At 29.8% G+C, this 12512-nt stretch overlaps 2 protein-coding genes across 6 annotated transcripts in view; one reads left to right on the top strand and one right to left on the bottom strand.

Annotated features, from left to right (window-relative positions):
• Nucleotides 1-4130, top strand: part of ETHR (ecdysis triggering hormone receptor) — a 39558-nt gene extending 35428 nt beyond the window's left edge. For 3 of the 4 annotated variants that reach the window (XM_029313478.2, XM_029313479.2, XM_029313477.2), the window contains exon 7: nt 1897-4130. In XM_029313478.2, coding sequence (XP_029169311.1) covers nt 1897-2623 — 727 coding nt within the window. In that variant the 3' untranslated portion in view covers nt 2624-4130. Of the gene's footprint in view, nt 1-258; nt 1515-1896 lie in introns of those variants that run through there. The other variant, XM_029313480.2, reaches the window with a different exon arrangement.
• Nucleotides 4131-6291: 2161 nt separating this feature from the next.
• Nucleotides 6292-10937, bottom strand: LOC114939225 (uncharacterized). Of its 2 annotated transcripts, none has more exons than XM_029313486.2 (7): nt 10861-10937; nt 8752-9068; nt 8636-8665; nt 7700-7893; nt 7355-7549; nt 6922-7164; nt 6292-6753 (listed from the first exon to the last, which is right to left on the bottom strand). In XM_029313486.2, the coding sequence occupies exons 2-7, from the start codon at nt 8954-8956 to the stop codon at nt 6607-6609; spliced, it is 1014 nt and encodes a 337-aa protein (XP_029169319.1). In that variant the 5' UTR covers nt 8957-9068; nt 10861-10937; the 3' UTR covers nt 6292-6606. The 2 variants fall into 2 exon arrangements, with proteins under 2 accessions (XP_029169319.1, XP_029169317.1); XM_029313484.2 differs by having other exon boundaries at nt 10635-10936.
• Between the last annotated feature and the right edge of the window lie 1575 nt (nt 10938-12512).

Genomic DNA, 12512 nt, shown 5'->3' with positions numbered 1-12512 from the left:
TCAACGTATCTCAAACTGCTATCTATCTTTATCTCATCAGTATAACATCGTATTCTCAATCCATCTTCTCGAAGAGCATTTCTACTGGATTATTCTGGAATCACTGAATGATCAAATAAACTTCGTTTCGCTTCTCTGCTTCCTTCTTCTGTCCGCTTGTCATCGCGAATCGACATCGAGGTCGTGATTTCGTTGCAAGAGGAACAAATACCTACGAAATAAAGTACGTTCTTGGTTTCTTTTTTTTCTCGATTGCAGTCCAATGATTTGGGTATCGCAGTATCGAGAAATGAAGATGATGACAGGTCACGGCGTCGCGCAGGTCATCGCTGACGTTGGGAGCGATCAGCAAATGACGAATCAGGCGAATCGCGTGCCAATGTGTCTGACACAGGCCGACACCGTTGCTAGTGTCACATTCTTCCTATTACTGATATTGCTCTTCTTCGTCGCGCCGTTCGTGATACTCGTGGTGCTCTACTCGTTCATCGTAAATCACCTTGTTCGTGACTCGTCCGGGACCACCAGCGACTCGTATCACAGCCGTGCCAGGAAGCAGGTGGTGTACATGCTGCTGACTATAGTCATAAGTTTCTTCGTGTGTCTGTCACCCTACCGTCTCCTCATCTTCTACATCGTGATAGCGCCCGCCGAAGAGATAGCCGCGATCGATTATGACACGTTCTTCGGGCTGCTCAATTTCTGCAGGATCATGTTTTATTTGAACAGCGCCGGCAATCCGATACTGTACAATCTGATGAGCAGTAAATTCAGACGGGGTTTCCTCAAACTGTGCGGTTTTGCGAACGAAGAGAGCTCGCATCTGAGAAGCATGATCGTCGGCGCGAGAAGAATCGCGGCGAATCAGGAGGATCCAGATCAGGAGGAACATTTTTTGTGAAATATACAGCAAGAAATGCAATATGATTTGTGACTTGCTGTCCAATACGATGCAATAATACGTTTCCACGTATAAAAGATCAATGACGTGTTAATGAAAGTGTCAATTGATATCAAACAAAATGTTAGCGTTGACATTTTTACAACCGGAAAACTAGGCTCAATTTGATATGCTTATTATAAAACAAAATGTGAAAATATTACAAAATTACATACATATAGTAAAACGATATGAAAATATTAAAAATAAAGAGAAATATAGAAGTATCGGACAGGTATATTTATTGGAAAGAATATGAAAACATTGAGAAATTATAAATATAGTATTAATGAAAATAGAAAAGTATTGGAAAATTATATTTATAATAAAGAACCGCGGATGCATTAAGAAATGGGTAACGTGTTTTTATTTGGACTCGCAATAAAAATCACTGGAAGAAACTTAAGACTGAATGAAAAAAAAGAAGAACTTCTCTTTGTGTTAAATTGAATGGGACTATTGTGAGAAAAACTTTTGACATTCTAAGAGATATTCAACTTCGTAGACTTTTGCGAAAGTTGTACACAAGAATTGAAAGATTGGTACGAATAAATAAAAAGTTTCGAAAAAGTAATGTGATTTTATTATTAATATAAACGATTGAGTGTATACGAATCTAATATATTAAATGTCACACGAATATTTCTTATATTAATATTTTTAATATGAAAATATATGGAATTTACGTGAATGTTCTTCTTAACTTCTTTTTTTTCCGCAAGTTCGATTTTATTTTTAATTATTATAAATTATTTATATTGATTACATACACTTTGCACAACAATAGAAAAACTTTTATTCAAATATTTTTTTAAGCTATCATATTTTAGAGAGACTTAACGCTGCATGGTACGCAATATTCACGCAACATATTATGCTAATTTACTAAAAGCTTCGTTATACGCGATACATGCTCGCGATAATAATGAATCTCTGTCTCTTTTAACATATTTTAGTCCTATATTGCTAATGGTGACCTATGAGATGGAGGAAAACGTCGATGGAACGTACATCCCTACTTGTACTACACCAGCTTCAACCACCTGGATGATGGGCTTCATTCTGACGACGATCGTGGTATTCTTCCTGATTCCTCTACTGATCTTGATAGTTCTGTACACGGTGATCGCGAGACACCTGATGGCGAATCCGACAATAAGCCGTGGACCGGCGAACAATTTGCTTAAATATCGCAAGCAGGTAGTCCTGATGTTAGGTACAGTGGTGCTGTGTTTTTTTCTGTGTTTATTGCCCTTTAGAGCCCTCACTCTCTGGATCATCATCGCGCCACCCAAAACGGTCGTCTCGCTCGGCATAGAAGGCTACTACAGCCTCCTGTATTTTTGTAGAGTCATGCTATATTTAAACTCGGTGATCAATCCGATTTTGTATAATCTAATGTCGACAAAATTCAGGGAGGGTTTCCTTAAGCTATGTGGCCTGGGACCTACTAGACGGAAAAAGAAGAAGACGTCGGAACGTACGGGTACTTATACGACCGGATCGACCAATTGCAGCAGCAATCAATCGGATTTCTGGCGAAGACAAAGCAGCAACAAGAGTTGCAGTGTTAAAGTATCATGCAACGATCAAGCACCTACGGATAAACAGATTAAATTGCCTTTGCTAACGGCCGTCGTGGCCGGAAGTATTGTTAAAAAGAAGCAAGAAAGTTACGTTTGATTCTTCGTGGGCCAGGCTGATATAACACGCTTTGTCTTGTTATTCTGTCTTTACTATATTTTTTCAACTTTTTATATCATCTTGCAAAATATTAGAGAATTTTCAAGCACTATATCTCTCTCAAGGTAATATATATTTCAATTAATATTTTGCATATAATGATATAATTTATTAAGCCACACTTCATAAAGGATTAAACATAGATCGATGAATTGCGCAATAATAAACTGGATTTTCTCTCGTCTTCGATAAATCTGCTCGAGCTTTTGTTATCCTTTATTATCTCAGTATTTCCATGATTATGTGATTGGATAATTTATTATTAATGTAAAATAATTAATGATAGACTATTTAAATATTTTCTAGCGCAATGGCTATAAAATAATAATTAATTAAATGTTTACTCTGAGTGTTATTACGTCAGCAGTAGATTAGAGACGATTCACAAGTCCAAACGAGATTAGAGTACAATAATTATATTAGATATCTGCTGTGAGATCATATGATAATTTTACTTCCTTGATTTTATATGTAACATACGTTGTATAAAATGTTATAGACATATAAGCTATATATATATATAAAACAAGTAGAAATTCTTCCAAGAATTAAGAAATGTGTAAGAAAAGTAAGAACGCAACCTCTCTTTTTTGTTCCTAAATATTTTAATCGTGGTACATTTAACTTAAAGATTTAATAGTGTAAATAGTTATAGACAAAGAAAAATTAAATATTGTTGATATCGGAAAAAAATGCGCTATTGCAAAATTCAGATAGGGAATTCATTTTTTAATGATTTTTTTTATTATATTTCGCTTTTTAACATTAATCAGCATTGAGATTGTTATATTTTAAAAATCAGAATTCGCTATTCCACCGATGAAATTAATGATAAAATTCAATGAAGCAAGATATTATTAAACATTGATATAAAAATGAAAGCAAAACCATAAATTTTATGTATAAGTCAGAATTAAATTTTAACTTTGTTGATGCATTTTGTTATTGAGCGTAGTAAATATTTTCTATGATGCAGGCATCTGAAATACTTTTTAATGAGAATAGGTGATTTAAATATGAAGTATAGTCACTTGCTGAGAAACTATCGTATACTAAATAGCATTGTAAAGTAGTAAATTTACATAAAATATTCCAAAAATTACGAAGCTTTTGTGCAATTGTGTAGAAATGCTCATATAAAAAGAAATTCTAGAAATTTTTAATAATAGCTACATCTTGTTTTCTATAAATAAAATAAAAGAAAAGTCTGACTTAATGTATATTATGTATGTGTATGTTTGTGTGTGTATGTGTATATGTGTATGTATGTACATGTGTGTGTGCGCGCGTACGTATGTATACATAGTTGTTTTCATTATTAAGCTAATGATAATTTAATTATGTAAACGCACAGTTGACTCGAAAAAATGTAATTTTGTTAGATGTGTTATTTTTGGTGCCATTTTTTTTTATTAGTGAGTACTCTTTAATAAAAATAATAAGTTAACTATCTTTATTATTATAATTACCAAAGATATTTTAAGAGAGGGAGACAGAAACATTTTACAAAAATTTTATCTATAAAAAATTTATTATATTAATTATTGCTATTTCAGTTGATATCAAGTTAACAACTTTTTTAATATTATTGAAAATTTAATATTACAAAAATTATACCAATATTGTACTTTACTCTTTTATAGAAAATAATAAAATAAGCTATATGGTATAAAATCTTGAAATTTAACACTGAAAAACGCATTTATCAGAAATAGAATGTATATAAAAGTTACGACCAATATCAAATATAGTATAAGATATTGATATCTACTATGTTAACGCGTATTCAATAGAAGCTGTGGTTAATTAAGCAGCAACACATATTTGTGAATATTTATTGTTTAGATTTACAGATATAAATCTAAATCAATTATGTTCACACAATTGATGCTTATTTATTATTTCTAATAAGTACCATCATGTATTATCGCGATAGCAAACAAAATTCAACGCAAAAATCTTGTATGCAGAGTAAATCGAAAATCTGCCATTTTTCTAAATTGTAAATTTATATGTATAATATATACGAGTATAATCTAATTTTTTAAATTTAATTGTTGAACATTAAATATTGCAAATAATTTGTTATTTGTTTTTAATATAAAATACATATATCGATAATAAATTCTCGAATAAAATAAATCGAGTAAAAAATCTATGAAGTGAAATTTGCTTTGAAGTCTAGAAATTTGCGATTTAATGTGCTTAATTTCCGATATCAAATAAACATGAAATCTATACTTCTATCTATCTATCTTTGACAAATATTTCCGTGAAGCGAAACTTCTAATTCATTAAGAAATTTATAAAACATAAACGCGCGTTTTGCGCGTCATTGATATTATTTCTATTATTTATTTTACAACTGTCAAACTGTTAATCTTCACGATGATAGTTATTTACTATGAATGTGACCATAATTTTAATTCGTCAATTTTTCGCGAAATTATCTACACTTTCATTAGACTCACGCGAAACTCTATACCCCATACCTTTATCACGCTGCGCGGTTCGCGCGAGACTGATTCTCGTTCGAGGTATCGCGAGCGCGGGACCGATGGTCACATGACCAGTAGTCACATGACCACTCGTCACATGACCAGTGGTCACGTGACCATCGGTCCCGCGCTCGCGATACCTCGAACGAGAATCAGTCTCGCGCGAGCCGCGCAGCGTGATTAAGGTATGGGGTATAGAGTTTCGCGTGAGTCTAATAAAAGCGTAGATATTTGATTACAAAAGATTCTTGTAGAAAATTTTATTTTTTTGTTCGTATTTTTTGTTAAAGATTTAAATATTAAATTTGTACATTGCATAATTAATTAATGTATTTTTATACATGCATTACAATTTTTAAGATTTTATTATCAAAGAATAATATATAAGTTCGCTTTGCGCACGTAATTATATTCGGTTAGATTAAACAAAATAATATATATATATATATATATATATATATATATATATATACTTATGTATATATGTACATATATATATGCTACATAAATTTAATATCTATAGATTTGTTAATACAGTAGGAAGTTACATATAAAAGTAATTCTGTCGACTCATTAATCAAATTCAGTTTTGTTATCAAATTTAATTATGATAGCAAATTATTGTTAGTATAGTAAATTGATATAATAGTTAATTTGAGAAATACAATTCAATAATTTTTATTAAAACATAATAAGTGTATATAATTAATAAAGCATAATCTATTTATTATCGAGTTAATATTAATAATGATAAAGCGTCTATTAAAATATTATTATAAGCGTATTGTACTAATTTGGGAACGTTGCTATTTTATCTTTCATTCTTATTAACGTTTTGTTCTCAGAATAAATATAAGTTCATGTATTACACATTCGATACAATATTTAATACAATACAATATTTAAAGCATTACGTTCGCTAGAACGTGTGCATAATAATTATTTGAATGTAATTAATTGAATGGAAAAGATTTCAAGAAAATTGTAACAAAATACGATTAATTTCTATCGGATAAAATTACAACAATGTATTATAAGATCGTAAATTCTTATTTCTGTAACATCGTTTATTTCTGTTTATTTATAATTAAGAAAATAACTATATTGCGATTTAATTATTACATTATTTATTAAAATAAATCACAAATAGAAAGACATAATTTAATTTATTAGGAAAATATATGATTTTTGTAAATATCTTACACAATTAGACATATTTTTATTAACAATCTATCAATCTAAAATCTAAGGTACTTATTCGCTTATTTATACGATATGCCTTTGCTTCGTGAGAAATAACCCATAATTGCAACTATAACTAGAACGTAAAAAATTAAATAATATCCAGGAAGAAATAATTTTTTTACTTAAAGGAATAGACTCTAGAAATTGCATAATTCCACTTCATCAATTCAGGCTCATTTGTCACATATCGCGTTTTACAAAAATGATATCATTTGCCAAGTTATCTGATTGTTCCACAAAACTATAAACATAATATCCCCTTTGTTCCATCATATCGACTAGATACTTTCGTCCTTTCGGATTGTGTATGTATTCCACAGACAGGGTCTAAAACGTATATATGCATATGTATGTCGATCAATATGCGGAAATAATTACGTTTTGTTTATAAAAGCGGAAAGGAAACGAAGATGCGACGAGTAAAGCAATCGCGCAAACAGAAACGTAGAACTTTCTGAATAGATCGCACCAAGCGATCAAGTATATAATACATACCTTTATATCCACCTCGTTAAACGGAATTGTTTCTAACACGTCGATCTCATTGCCTTCGACGTCGAGACTTAAATAATCGATTGTCTTGATTTCCAAGGCCGCGATGTAAAGTATCAATGGCAAGCATTGCACGCGGATGTGCTCGCCCGTGTAAGCCACGTCGAGCGTATTCGCGGGTACATCTTCCGTTGTATTCAGGGGTTCATGCAGACGCCCGACATTCCTCGCCATGAGAAAAGACGCCTGTAATTTTAAGAACGTCACGTTACATTTTATCATCAAAGCGATCGCGTAATATTCTGAAGTTTGAGTAACGTCTTGAAGTTCAAGTAACATCTTTAATACTGAGAAATTGGAGCTCGAGTTTCGCAACTGATAGCATTGTCACGAAGTTATCGTTAACGATGACAAGTCATTGATCATTATTCCTTACCACTATGGGGTTCTTAATAATGCTGAGACACGTCGGCGAGAGATAAGCTCGCCTGTTTTTCTGAAGCATTTTTGTAAAATTGATAGGATCCGCCTCTATTAGAAGACCCGACCATCCATTAAATTTCTCCAGGAACAACGTATTGCTACGAGTTTCCCCGTCGTACGCACCGCATTCTATGAAAAATCCATTTTTCTGTAGAGAATAATAAATAAAAATTTGATATTTATTAATACAAAAAAGATTCTCTCGAGCGAGTCTAATTCACCGTATTCATTGAATCGTTTTATGTTCTTGCGAATTCTCTTGCATTTTTCCATTAAATTATTACAATTGTTTTACTACCTTATCATTGAAAATTTCGCGTATCATAGTTGATTGTCCCATCGATGGATCTTTAACATCCGGTTCTTGAAGAATATATGACTTATTCGAATTATAATTCCATATTATCCAATTCTGCCGAATATCCGTCAATAAAGTATGATAATTTTCTGGATTTAGTGCGGATATATTTTTCCCGTTGTACCACTTTTCACCTAAATAATTGTTTATTAATCATTAAAATAGGAAATGATTTTTTAGATTTATGTCAATTAATTATATAATAATATACCAGGCGCTTCAATTAAACAATTATTTTTTGGAAAATAAATATTTCACATATTAGTAAAAAGAATATATTATAACCAATACAAATTATAAAACAAAAATGTCTTATAATATATAATAATAATATATTGAACAATTTTTTAAAGATCTTTAAAAAATTATTCAATAATTTTCTTATTTAATCAGAAAATAATATTGATAAAAATCAATCAATATCAAGATTAGAAAAATTGCCTGATAGATATAGTTATGTTAGTAATTCGAAGTTTAGTATGACGGTGTTATTTGCATAATGCAAACGAGAGTATTATATCATACATTTGATTATCATATGATACATAGAATATTATACACTTGGGTCGTGTTTTGTTAATTATATTCACAAATGTTACAATTTAATAATTGTATCGGTAACGTATTAATGACGACGAATTTTTCAATGTCTAATTTGCAATTCTACGTTTGATTGATATTTTAATAAAGAAGTCACTTCGGAAAAAAATTCTTTTTTAAGCATCAATCTCGCGTACATTCATTATAGATATGAATCACATTTACTAATTCAATAAAAAGAGATGCAATCAACTTTTTCTTTCGCCTAATCACTTATCCAATAAATATCGTCCAATATAAATTCTATATAAATAATAATTTATTAAAGCCACTTACCGGCAGAAAAATTATACCAAGTCCGCAACACTACAACAAAAACGAAAAAGAGATTATTGTTTTTCCGTCACGAAAACTCATAGGAAAAAAGAAAGCAAGTTTGCAAAAATTCTCACCAGTTTTGTAAAGATCTTCGGGTACATCGTCCAGATATGTGTCATGTTTTATAATGTTTGCCTCGTGAACAGTCGGATATTTTATGAAAAATAAAATAATAATTGCACATGAAGTCAACACAATCAAAACGGCCCACTTTCGACGCCAGCTGTAGTTCAGAACTCGCGTGTGCACGCGTTGATAGTTACATGCGTTGACTGGCATCGTACTGACATGAGAGAAGCCCGAATGACTTCTTCCATGTGAATCATGAACGAATGAAATGCAAGGAATTAGCAGAAAGGCTCATCACAGCTGTTGCATACGCGTGACTTATCTTCAACATTTAAATATCACTTGATGTTTATATATACATACATATATATATATATAAAGTGTCAATCTTAGACAGTGACGATTAGTACTAATTATAATTTAATACTACGTGCACAGGGCTATATATAATAACTACCATGTTAATAAGTAATTCCTTTGAAATGATATGTGCAAGGTAAATTTAAAGCGAAAACAATGGACCAAATATAAAAATAAAATAAATCGTTTGTCCGCGTTATAAATTTATTTTATAACTTAAAGACAAATCTTCATTTCAAACACTTGTTAGAAATGCAGTCAATAATCTGTTAAAAATAATTTTATTCTTTTACATTTATTGCCTTATGTAATGTCTAATTGGAACTAATCAAAACAGATGATTAGCTCCAGTTAAGTTGATAAATTCTTTCTAATAGAAATATATATATTTATATAATAAATATATATTAATAAAAATATATATTAATAAATATATATTAATTATCAAAAAAAATATACGTCACAAATATTCTCTGATGAAATTTTAGCTTGTTTTATCTGCTTATATAGCATTAATTATTGAACCTTCACGCGAATTAGACGAGATTGAAAAGCAGAGAACAAATATCTAAATGTTACAATTTTGTCTTTTATATCGTTACGTGTTCTATTGTGAATGTAGAATGTATAGACTCTCAATTACGGGACAACCGGAAAAACGTAACGCGACATGTGAGAAATATACATAACAATGCGACAATACTGTACATAGGTATTGTGATGAAAAGATTTTTTTATACAAATATGTAGATTTGCAAATAATTTTTTTAAGTTTTTTAATTCTCGAATATGACATGAATTTTGATAGAGTTATTGTTTAATAAGTTGTGTCTCTAAAATATTCTGCTTTTTCGAAAAACCTCAATTTGCATATCTAATATGTAATATTGATGAATATAGAAAAAGAAAAAGAGAGAAATCACTAGTATACTTAAATACTTTAAATGTTTTTGGTCAATGGTTTAAACTTGTTTGTCAAAATTAACAAATATAAAAATAAAGATACAACGAAACGATAAAAATTTCGACTGAAAATTAATGCAACAAAAAATAATTAAAGATTCATTTACCGAATGAGGTGCAAATAAAAATTGTAAACTATTTTGTATAAATAGAAAATATTTACTCGTAACTATAATATTTTTTTCTACAATTTATATATTTCTACAAAATACAGTATGTACTTTGAATTATTTTGTGTTTCTCGATTATCGTTTGCATCCATTATAATTGACACAAACAAATATATAATGCTAATAAACTTTTGACCTTTTATAAGATAGTCTGATTCTACAATTTTTTTAAGCAAAATTGAATCACTGAATCTGTCACAAAGTGCTTAGATAACAGTTTCTCTCTCTACTTTATTTTTGAAATCTTTTATTTTATTCTTGTCGAAATAATTATTAGATTGTTAATCATTATATATCTAAGTTGATATTATTGAACCAAATCTTTTACACGCAATAGTTGATTTGGTAAGCACAGTTTGTTTTAGAATTAAATGGCAAAGCGACAAGATGCTCACGTAATACATGAGGAACTCGTTTACTATGACGTAACGCTATCACACACAACGTATGCACGCATACGATGATCTAAAGCAGCAATGCAAATGTATCACGACGTCGACATCGAGATAAATTTAGCACGAACGGTTTGATGAACGCGTTAGATGAATCGTGTCATTGTGAAACAATGAAATGATAGTTTTCGCAATAATATTTTTGAATATTTTTGGGAATAAAATATACGTAAATGAAGCGAGAACAAATCAGCGCCATAGCCCGACTACGAATCACGCACATAAACATCAAAGTACTGTCGATCCCGAGTTCGGAAATACTCTTTCGGACATATGCATGAGTATATATGTATGTATATATATACATACAAGATGTTCCCGAATGATCGAGTTTAAATCTAAATGCTCAAGTCGCCTGTCGGCTGATCACACGACAGACGTTCAATCAATTCGGGTTTGTGGTAGAATTTCCTACATATCACAGAATAAACTTATAAATTAAAGTTTGATCAGATTATGCCTGTAGATTTCCATTACGTAGAAATATATGTTAATATCAGTGCATTTGACGGAGAGAGAAAATATAATTGCAAAATACAAATAAATTATAATTATTTTCTCTTTTTGTATATACATTTTTACAATAATTTTGTTCTTGTTTATTTCATAAGGATTATAAGTTTCAAAGAAGAAAAAACAACAAACAATGTTGCTTGATGTTCAGCAGAGATCAGTCCAGTGTTCACACCATTGCAGGCAAGTATCAATAATTAATTCTAGGAATTTTAAGAAGAATCTAAAATTAATTTTTTTCAGAAAAAAATATTGAGAAAGATAATTATTTATCACCACTTTCCAGTTTCTAACATTAATCCATTAGCGCCCAAAGTTCTTAAACTTGAAGGATGAGCGTGTCATAAAAATTTCAACAAACTCTCATATCTGTTAGAACTTGTTTTCTAATTTTAACATTTTAATTTTAATATTACAGTTTGTTTCAATCAGATTTTGACATGAACATTGTTTTAGTTTTATTAAATTGTAAATTATTTTAAATAACAAAAATTAAATTTTTAGCTATAAAAAATTTACACATGTCTGGTTTTAAACAATTTGAATTAAATATTCTTATAGTTAAATTTGAAATAATTTTATTAAAGTAAAATTTTTATTACTGTCAACTGAAGAAAAATGAACATGATTTCTTTATTTATTTTTGTACTAAAGCTTAAAGAAAATATTTTGCAAAAAAGTTATTAATTCTAATCTTGAATTAGTTAGAAATTAGAAATAATTGCTAATTATTCAATAATAATCGAATAGTTAGCATTCTCTAAAAGAATTTTGAGATAATTTATCTTAAAGAAAATATCAAAATACAGATTATTTTCAGATTTTAGTGATTATATATTAATAATAAAAATTTTCGCATTTTATTATACAATTCAATCTGTTTATGGACATTCTGTATTTTGTATGGGTATATATGATATATGAATGTATTTTTTATATTACTAACAATTACAAAAATCATATAGTATATTTAGTTCCACGTACACGTTGAACACAACATGTACAAATTACGAAGATTAATTTTTTTTCCTAACATAGATTGACTTATCTATTATTAAAATATTGTTACTCATGTCAGCATGTAGTCTTTGTTAAAAGGACTTTACTCAGGAAAAAATGAGGACTTTTTTACGTAAGGATGCACATCGCGTGTGTCCTCGCAATTATACGCATAATCGCGCGCTTAATGCACGGTGATGACGAATGACAACTTGGAAGATGAATGTATATTATAAAGTGGTATTTTTCAAAATTGATATTATTAATTGTACTTCCTGACACACGATTTATCAACGTAAACGTATATAG

This window comes from Nylanderia fulva, unplaced genomic scaffold (assembly GCF_048542155.1).
Source record: "Nylanderia fulva isolate GAGA-0341 unplaced genomic scaffold, ASM4854215v1 Scaffold28, whole genome shotgun sequence".
Classification (NCBI taxonomy): Eukaryota; Metazoa; Arthropoda; class Insecta; order Hymenoptera; family Formicidae; genus Nylanderia; species Nylanderia fulva.
This window is presented reverse-complemented; position numbering and strand designations above follow the sequence as displayed.

Excerpts from the sequence above, each read along its gene's own strand:
- LOC114939225 (XM_029313486.2), bottom strand. The coding sequence starts at position 8,956 with ATGCCAGTCAACGCATGTAACTATCAACGCGTGCACACGCGAGTTCTG. Across the intron at positions 7,894-8,635 it reads TTGGTATAATTTTTCTGCCG|GTGAAAAGTGGTACAACGGG; the intron begins GTAAGTGGCTTT and ends ACAATTATTTAG. Across the intron at positions 7,550-7,699 it reads GCGAAATTTTCAATGATAAG|AAAAATGGATTTTTCATAGA; the intron begins GTAGTAAAACAA and ends TATTCTCTACAG.